A 9383-nucleotide genomic window follows, 5' to 3' on the forward strand; every position below is an offset into this window, starting at 1 on the left:
ACAGCACATTCCAAACCATCACCTCGAGCACCTAGAAGGACAAGGGCAGTGGGGTAATGGGAACACCCCACCTGGAAGTTCACCTCCAACCACTCACGAGCCTGACTTGGAAATATATAGTACGAAGTCTTACAACACCAGGTTAAAGTCCAACAGGTTTGTTTCGATGTCACTAGCTTTCGGAGCGCTGCTCCTTCCTCAGGTTTCACCTGAGGAAGGAGCAGCGCTCCAAAAGCTAGTGACATCGAAACAAACCTGTTGGACTTTAACCTGGTGTTGTAAGACTTCGTACTGTGCTCACCCCAGTCCAACGCCGGCATCTCCACATCATGGAAATATATAGGCAGTGTTTCAGTGTCGCCTGGTCAAAATCCTGGAACCCCCCCCCCCGGGCCACCTAACAGCACTGTGGGTGTACCTACACCACATGGACTGCAGTGGTTCAAAGTAGCAGCTCACCACGATTTGTCCAAGGCCATTTCAGGATGAGCAATGAATGCTGGCTGAGCCAGCGACATTCACACCACATGAGAGTTTTTTTAAATGTAGCGAATGGTAGGGGTTATAGCAATTCCCCTGATGGCTATATTAGCAAACATAAAATGAAGACACTTCCAAATATTGTGTCAAATGAAACCCTTTAGGGATTAAATTAAGTTAACTGGATTGGTCCTTAGTTTCAGGTTTTACTCGATTTATTGGAGGCTGCTCATTTCACAAAGCGCTTCAATATTTCAATATGTAAATAATTCACCCAATTCTGATCTTCATTGTGTTTGTGAGAGTGAATTTACTACCTTGTATACGCTTTTTTTAAATTTAGAGTACCCAATTCTTTTTTCCAATTAAGGGGCAATTTAGCGTGGCCAATCCACCTGCCCTGAACATCTTTTTGGGTTGTGGGGGTGAAACCCACGCTGACACGGAGCAAATGTGCAAACTCCACACGGACAGTGACCTGGGGCCGGGATCGAACCTGGGACCTTGGCGCCTTGAGATGGCAGTGTTAACCCACTGAGCCCTTTACTACCTTGAATGCTCATCACAACCTCACTACACCAACAGAACTCAGCTCAGACCAAGGGTTCTGTCTGTGAACATTAACCAACAAATTGTAATTAACACTGTAAATCTGGGCAAAGGTATTTCAATTTCTAATTTGGGGTAATGCAATTAGTGAGTTCACAATATCTAGTTGATCAATTCTCTTGCTGCAAACCCCAAGGCTTCTTTCGATCCACCTCCTGAAATACATTTTGAGGCTTCCTCGGTAAAATGGGGAGAACAGAAAAGTAGAGTTTATAGCAAAATGGACCAAATGGCCATCCTCACCTGCACAAATCTTTCTGAAACTGGACTTGCAGTAAAGTTAGCCATTATGGCTTTCATTAAGGGACTCAGCACAGGTGGAGATGAACTTTACAGGCACTGGGTAAAAGAGATGTGGCTAAACTCAAAAATCCAAAGATCCCTTAACCAATAGTAACTGCAACCAAAGCCTTAGAAGATAGGTTGGATGAGTTAACTGCCTTACACTTAATGTCAGAGACCCAGCCTCTTAATGCCCTTGACCTCGCCTAATTGGCTAAGATTCCTTATCTAATGCCATTTCAGTAAGCCAAGGGCAGGACAATCTTCCTCACCTAATCCACAGCCAGCACCCCCCACCCCACCATCCTCAAAGCCTCCCTGTCTCAGAGCCCCTTCACACATCAGACAGAGTTTGTGAGGGAAAAGCAGCAGGAAATTTGCCTGCTTGCAGCTAGAGGAAAGAAATCTACTGTAACCCTCAGTGAAATCAGGCAGTTCAGCTCAGAATCATGCAGAGAGAAATGTGCCAAGAGCTGTGGAGCAGGAGGATAGAGCTATTAGAAACCAGGGGTATTTCTAATTTTGTGTCAAAGTCACTCAGTTGTCAAACTGTTAGAAAGACACACAGGGCACAGATCATATTTTGGAGACTTCAATTGGTACAGGGAAAAAATGAAAAGCAAAGCAGTTGATACATCAGACCTGGAAGTGGATGATTACAGGGAATTGATCTGCTCACAGGAATTGAGAGTGATGTGGGAGGGGGGTTAGGGGGGCAGTCATTGTGGAAAAGTGTTTTGGGCGCAAGTGTCTGTGTTTTGTGCTTTTTGATGTCAAGTATAACTAATTACCTAAGACATGTGTTTATTTAGAAATGTTTATTTTATTTGATTTCTACACGGTAAAACTAATTTGTTTAAAAAAACGAGAAATCTTGTGGCATAATCTCTTTCAGTTCACCATGGAGTGTTTGAACTTCTCTAGAAAGGTTAACTGTCTCTATGGGGATCGTAACAATATTGTTTCTTAATTCCTATAGATAGCAAATCAAATTTAATGAAACAAATCACAAACCTTGCCTTTTGTTTTCCAAGAGGTCTTTCCATGAAGGTCGTGCCTTTTTTCCCAAAGTAGGACAACCATTCCCCGAACCTGCAGCAGACTGCTGCATATGTCCCTCATTAAGTGTGATACTTCTGAGAGCTGTGACAGGCTGAACCCATCTAGAAAACCAGCAATGTGCTGTAAAATCTCAAAGGGCAGCTTGCTCAGTTGGTCAACGGCCACTCCAATGCTGGACATCCGACTCTCACCGGTTCCCAGCAACACAGGCGGGACACCCGGTTGGATTCCAAAGGACTTCAGGTGACGATCGTGAATAACTTTTGAACCCTGGGTAGAAGGGCAGAACCGTCTCTGGGAATAGGTGCAGCCATAATAGGCCAAAGGACATCGATGTTCCAACCAGCCATTGAGGCCAGCATGAATGTCCCCGTGCACATTCTTAAAGTGAGACGGAAACTCATCTCTCCTGAAGAACTGGCCACATACAAAAGTGAACATGGAGCGTTGCTTCGTTTGGTATCTGGTCACACACTCCAGAACAAGGTCCAGCCCAAGTGTGTGGAAAGGGCTCGGGTTTGACAGCTGAGGGTTTGCGTGGTCACAAGCGGATGCAGAGGCAATCTCACCGACCGTCGTATTGGTAGCTAATATGGCTGCCGGGAACGAGAATGTCTGTGTGCCCAAATCGACACGGCTTCCGTCAACACTGCGGCTGTCCGAGATCCCTCTACCACTGGGAGAGTCTCCTAAACAGAACAATAAAGCGGCTGTGATCAAATCGATTCCCTGTAATTCCAGAGGGTCATCATCCACTTCCAGGTCCGACGTATCAACTGCTTTGCTTTCCATTTTTTTCCTGTACCAATTCAAGTCCCCAAGATATGGCCTACGTCCATTGTTTCCTTCTAACAGTTTGAAAGTGGCAATGTTCTTCAGTGCTTGCCTCTCAACAGGTCTGTTAACAAACTTTCTCACCCCACAAGGATCAGGTGGCAAGGAGGCCTCCTGAAAACGGTCTGGATGTAACAAACTTTCCACAGAGAATAGTTGTGCAAATACAGGTAAAAAGTGATCAGGCTCTGACGAACTCCCATCGCAATCCATGTCATTTTCATGGCAAGAGCCGTTCATCGTCTCTTCTGCTTGCTGATCACAATCATACGAATCCATTCCTTCCTGATCTAAGGTGTAAGTGTTCACATCAGTTTTGTGAAAACCGTTACATAAGGCACTTGTCTTTAGCTGAATGCATCCATCAGTGCCATCGTTCGTTTCAGTCACCACACCTGACAATGCATGAAAGCCATTTTCCTCCACACACAAATTCCAGTCCCTCCAGGGCAGATCATAGGTAACAGAATCGCAACCTGCACCACCGACAGCTCCTCCCTCTGTTGTGCTTTTGCAGGGATCGTCGCTGACCTCTGCCAAGTACGGTGCTTTAGACAGATCTTCCTCCACAACCTGGACACCACCATTCCTTTCCGATCGCTCCTCAAGCAGCCTCCCATTTGCCAGCTCCCCGTCTTTCGTGGCATTGTTTAAAAGATCCAGGGCCACAACTAAAGTTCTGGTTGTTTCAACCGTCGCTCGGTACAGTTCAGTGTAGGCCTCTTCATTTGCAGACAGCAAACCGCTGGAAGGACATTCATCCGATGCTTCCAGACTCCCAGAGATTTGCTCTGTATTTCTGAACTGCTTGGGAGCGGAATTCGCAGCAGTGGTTACAACTTTGAGGGATTCAAGCAGCATCCGCTGATCCTGAAGAGCTAAGGCCAAGTCCAGCTGCTCCACCCCATCGCCGTCTTTGCTTAAGCTTCCGTAGGATTTGCGGTCAGCGTAGCTCACAGGCCAGCGATTCCACTCCATCGTGCAGCAAACCACACTGGCAGGGCAAAGTTCCAGGTGTTCACCGATCTTGTTCCGCGCAATCATAAACGGGCACCCAAACTCGCTGTTGAGGCATGGCACTCTCTCCAGGGGGCACAGCAGGCGATGTTCACCCGCTTTGCACGAGTGAAAGACAGCTCCACACACCAAGGGGCAGCCAATCAGGTCACACGACACATTCGCCTCTGGCCTGACCATACAGCGCCGGCTCACGCAGTTTAGGCAGTGCAGATGTTGCTCCATTATGGCCTCTCCAGTTCTGTGTGGAGAAGTTCAATTAATAACATCCACATCAACATTAGCACGATTAAAACTATTTCAGCAGAAATATAGGACCAACCCTCTTGAGACTGTTACACAGGAATTGATGGAGGCCATTCAGCCTTTTGATTCACACAGGAACAGGAGAAGGCCACTTAATAACATTTACATATCAACATTATCACAACTATTTCAGCAGAAGCATATGACCAGCCTCGTAAGACTGTTACACAGGAACAGGATGTGGTCATTCAGCCCTTTAGTCAAGCACTGCCAGTGTTGGTCAGGCATCATCATGTGGCCTTTTGCCTCAACCTATGATACCAGTAGTCCGGCATGTCCATACTCTCAGCACCTCACCTTTCCAGCCAAATAAAATATACTCTGGTCCAATTGGATGATTCAAACAGCCTTTTTTTGTTCCTGTGTCTAATACTTAAATAACTAATAACAAAACGCGTTCGAAGGAAAATAAACAAAAGCACAATATTTTACCGCCCCTAGGATTTTCTTCCCTTGGCCTTTTGATAACAACAGTGTGGAGATTCACATTTTAATTCCTGGAGACTCCAGCGCAATCCTGAAGATTGGCAACCCCCTACTGATACTGAAGCCCTTTTTACCATCCAGTTAGATCATGGGTGACCTGTATCTGAACTCCATCTAACCGCCTCGGCTCTGTAAACCTTAATACCCTTGCTGAACAAAAATCGATCAATCTCAGTTTTGAAATATTCAACTGACCCCCCCCCCCTCCGAGCTTCAACAACGTGGAAGGAAATTCCTCATCCCCAAACTTAAATGGGTACACCCTAAACTGTGCCCCCTGGTTCTAGGTTTCCCTCACGAGGAGAAACATCCTTTCAGCATCCACCTTGTCAAGCCCCCTCAGAATCCTGTATGCGTCAAGATGATCGAAACTCCAATGAGTGTAGACCCAATATCCCCCTCATAAAATAATCCCTTCGTTCCAGGAATTAGCCAAGTGAACCTTCTCTGAACTGCCCCCAATGCAAGTAAATTCCTCCTTAAGTAATGTCACCAAAACTGTACACAGTACTCAAGGTGCAGTTTCACCAATGCCCTGTACAAGTTGTCCCTACTTTTATATTCCATCCCCTTGCAAAAAAGGCCTACATTCAATTTGCCTTCCTGATTACTTGCTGTACCTGTAAGATAGCTGTGACACCCAAATTCCTCTGCTCCACAGCATTCTGCAGTTTCTCTCCATTTAAGTAACTTTGTTTTTCTATTCTTCCCAACGCAGACAACCTCACCTTTTTCCATATTTTATACCATTTTACTCCAATTTTCTGACAATTAGGAATGAGGAATAAATGCAGGTCTTGCCAGTGTTTGAATTTTTAAAAATGCATCCACCTTAATACTCAAGTAATTTTCACCTTCAAATATGGCTCACAAAAACTATATACACTCATACAAATACTCCTGGATAATACTTATGCACATATTCACTCCCATTTAGCTTTCATACAATGCTCAACACAGAATACTTCCCGCTATAATAGTCACTTCCTCATAATATTCAAGACATGTACAATGTTTCTTTCTAATACTTCCGTCCAGATAATATCCCTCAAAAATACAGTCCCAGACAACTGTGCCGCCCAGTATGTAATATTTGTAGAAAAAGGATCCTTCTTTACAAGAGTCACGGCCCAGTTAAAACTCTCTCCTAATTACTTTCAGAAAATACTTTCATTATTCACAAAATACTCTCACATACAAGGTCCACTGTTGTAGAGTATTCAAACTAAATAGTATTCAGAGTCTTCAAATTATGTTGAACTGTTATGTACCTGCGAGATAAAATTCACATTTCCAACTAAAGTCGCCTTAAAATGTTGGGATTGAGCTATGTTTAAGGGTTGCATCTTGGGAACCCTTCATCAAGGGAACTTGCACAAGTTTATAAAGAAAAGCCAGTTTGTGCACATTGGCCGTTGGAGAAACCAAGGCAGGAGATTTCGCAACTCAGTCCATTTCAAACTGAGAATTAAATCCATTTAGAAGGATGAGCCAGGGGCCATTTTGTGGCCAATAAACAGTGACATCCACTGTGGTGGGAACACTTTAATTCACATGGAGCATCTGCAGCGGACATAGTCCTGAGAAGTGGGGAGTCAACTGGCTCCAGCACAGAGACAGGACCCAACTGTTTCTCGGAGAGGTCACAGTTAAGAGCAAAGGAGGTTAAATTTTGTGGAAGTCAACTTTTGAAGAAAGGATTATAAGGCAAAGTTCTAGAGTCTGAGCTAGATGCTAAACGTTCATTTCAGGGAATCTAGGTTGCCGAGAAAGATTATATCAATAACAAATGAATCAACCTATAAATAGGAGTATATCACTAGGTTTATTATCTTTTCCTATCATTCTGGGAAAGATGTGAGATTGAGTTAACCGGAATTTGTTGAGTACAATCTGAATGTTCCCTTGCAGGCTGTGGAAATAAAGCAACTTAAATGCTGCACATCTGGCCTTATCTTGCCAAGTGTTTCAATTTACTTTCAAAAAGATTGCTGTAACAAAAATCAAGTTGCAGGATTCTCGCAATCTCCCTGAACACTTTTCCCCAGAGATATCAGAGTAGGACACGAGAAGATCTCACCCACAATAGCTGGTGAATGTGAATGTGCAAAATGTGAATTTTGCACATCCTGGGTTATACAGTTAGTATTAGCTATTCAGGGCACATGTCAGAATGTTTGGTATTCAAACCAATTACAGGAATCACCACTGCAGTGACAGAATATCAAAGGCAGACCCAAAACTTGTAACACTCGACATACAACATATTTCACCACCTTCCTGTCAACCCGCTCTGCCCACATAAAACCTACAAGCCCCTATAAGACAAGCTCCATATTTCACATATTCATTCTTGGAAAGAGAGTCACACTGGAAAGATGATACGTATTGCTCAGTCTCAAAACAAGTGGTGATGGGCCTTTCCCTGAAATGATTGCAAACCAGGATACTACTGACTGAGCGACAACAAACGAGCAATGATAATTATCAATGCCAGGATGGTAGAAATCTCAACGGTCAGTATTAAGATATATAATGCACTTTTGTATTATATAGTCACATATAATGTTAAACCACACATATATGCTGTGTAATTTCAAACCCAACCCATTTAAACCCTCCTCAGTCCATCTCCACCCGGTCTAACCACCGCCCCACCCCCCCAAGCCCATTCCACCTAACCCTCTCCCCAATCCACCACGTCAAAACCCCCCCTCAGCCCAACGTCACCTAAATCCCCCTCTCAGCCCAGCCCGACCTAAACCCCCGCTTGGTCCATCCCTACCCCATCTAACCCCACCCCATCTAAACATCCCCTCAGCCCATCTCCACTCCATCTAAACATCCCCTCAGCCCATCTCCACTCCATCTAAACATCCCTCAGCCCATATCCACCCCATCTAAACACCCCCCCCCAGCCCATCCCAACCACATCTAAACCACCCTCAACCCATCCCCCCCAATCTGAACCCCCCCCCATCTGAACCCCCCTCCCCATCTGAACCCCCCTCCCCATCTGAACCCCCCTCCCCATCTGAACCCCCCTCCCCATCTGAACCCCCCTCCCCATCTAAACCCCCCTCACCCCATCTAAACCCCCCTCAGCCCATCCCCCTCTTCCCCCCCCCCACCATTAAAATATCCAGCACACCTCGCCCTCTACTAAAAGCTCTCCGGTTCCCGACGTGGGGCTGATCCCCGGAGTTAAGGCTACTTCCCCGCTGTTTGCTGGATTTCGGGTGGCGGCCTAGGCCTCTATCCCCGAGTTGGATTGACCAGAGTCCCGGCTCCAGCCACAGCGAGCCGGCGTTTGGCCTCACTGTAAAGAGCAGCGTCAGGCCAGCGGGCAGGCTGCCAGGCCAGGCCCCGGGGCCCGGCACCCGGGCCCGGGCCGCGGCTGACGGCAGCCCGGCCTCCCCGCACACTGCCCGCCGTCCCGCCGCGGCTGCAGCTCCGCCAGCGGCTGCTCGAACTCACCCAGGCCGCGGTCAGACCCTCCACCGCCGCTCTGAACTGAGGCCGAGCCCGAGGCATAAACCCCGCCCCCAACAACAGGGGGAGGGGCCGGGAGAGGGGGGAGCTGAGGGGGAGGGGCAGAGAAGGGGCGGGGTGAAGGGGCCGGGAGCGGGGAGGGGCGGGGCCGAGGGGGGAGGGGCGGGGCCGGGAGAGTGGAGGCCCGGAAAGGGGGAGGTGCCGTGGTAATGGGAGGGGCAGGGGGAGGGGCCAGGAGAGGGGGTGGGGCAGAGAGGGGGTTGGGGGTGGGGCCGGGTGGAGAAGAGGCTGGAGGAGGGGTAGGGGCCTGGAGAGGGGGTGAGGCCAGAGGCGGGGTCGCGGGAGGGTGAGGGGCGGGGAGAGGCTGAGAGGAGGGGCCAGCATAGGGGAGGGGCCTGGAGAGGGGGCGGGAGCAGTGGAGGGGTAGGGCCAGAAGAGGGAGGGCAGGGGTGACTGGGGAAGGGGAGGAGGTTTCACGAGGGAGGGCCCAGGGGAAGGAGGGGCTAGGAGAGGAAGTGGGGTCAGAAGAGGGGGAGGAATGGGGGAGGGGCCATGGGAGGAGGAAGAGGGGCCAGGAGAGGGGTAGAGGAGCGAATGGGTGGGGCCAGAAAAAGGGTTGGGTAGAGAAGAGGAGGGGCCAACAGAAGGGGCAGTGTCATGCCAGTGGGACCAGGGAAGTAGGAGAGGTAAGGGTGAGTGGCCAAGATGAGGAAGGAAGACGGCTTGGGGAAGGAGTGTAGTCAAGGGTAGAGTCAGGGTAGGGATGTGTCCAGGGGAGGGGTCAATGAAGGGCCAGGACTGGTGCTTTGCAGCCA

At 48.1% G+C, this 9383-nt stretch overlaps 1 protein-coding gene across 3 annotated transcripts in view; it reads right to left on the reverse strand.

Moving 5' to 3' along the window:
• Window positions 1–8642, reverse strand: part of fbxo30a (F-box protein 30a) — a 29539-nt gene extending 20897 nt beyond the window's left edge. The window contains exons 1-2 of one of the 3 annotated variants that reach the window (XM_072498441.1): window positions 8554–8642; window positions 2386–4525 (exon numbers count right to left, since the gene is read on the reverse strand). In XM_072498441.1, the coding sequence (XP_072354542.1) occupies window positions 2386–4509 (2124 nt within the window). In that variant the 5' untranslated portion in view covers window positions 4510–4525; window positions 8554–8642. Of the gene's footprint in view, window positions 1–2385; window positions 4526–8227; window positions 8447–8553 lie in introns of those variants that run through there. The other 2 variants (XM_072498442.1, XM_072498443.1) reach the window with 2 other exon arrangements.
• Window positions 8643–9383: the final 741 nt, after the last annotated feature.

This window comes from Scyliorhinus torazame, chromosome 4, assembly GCF_047496885.1.
Source record: "Scyliorhinus torazame isolate Kashiwa2021f chromosome 4, sScyTor2.1, whole genome shotgun sequence".
Classification (NCBI taxonomy): domain Eukaryota; kingdom Metazoa; phylum Chordata; class Chondrichthyes; order Carcharhiniformes; family Scyliorhinidae; genus Scyliorhinus; species Scyliorhinus torazame.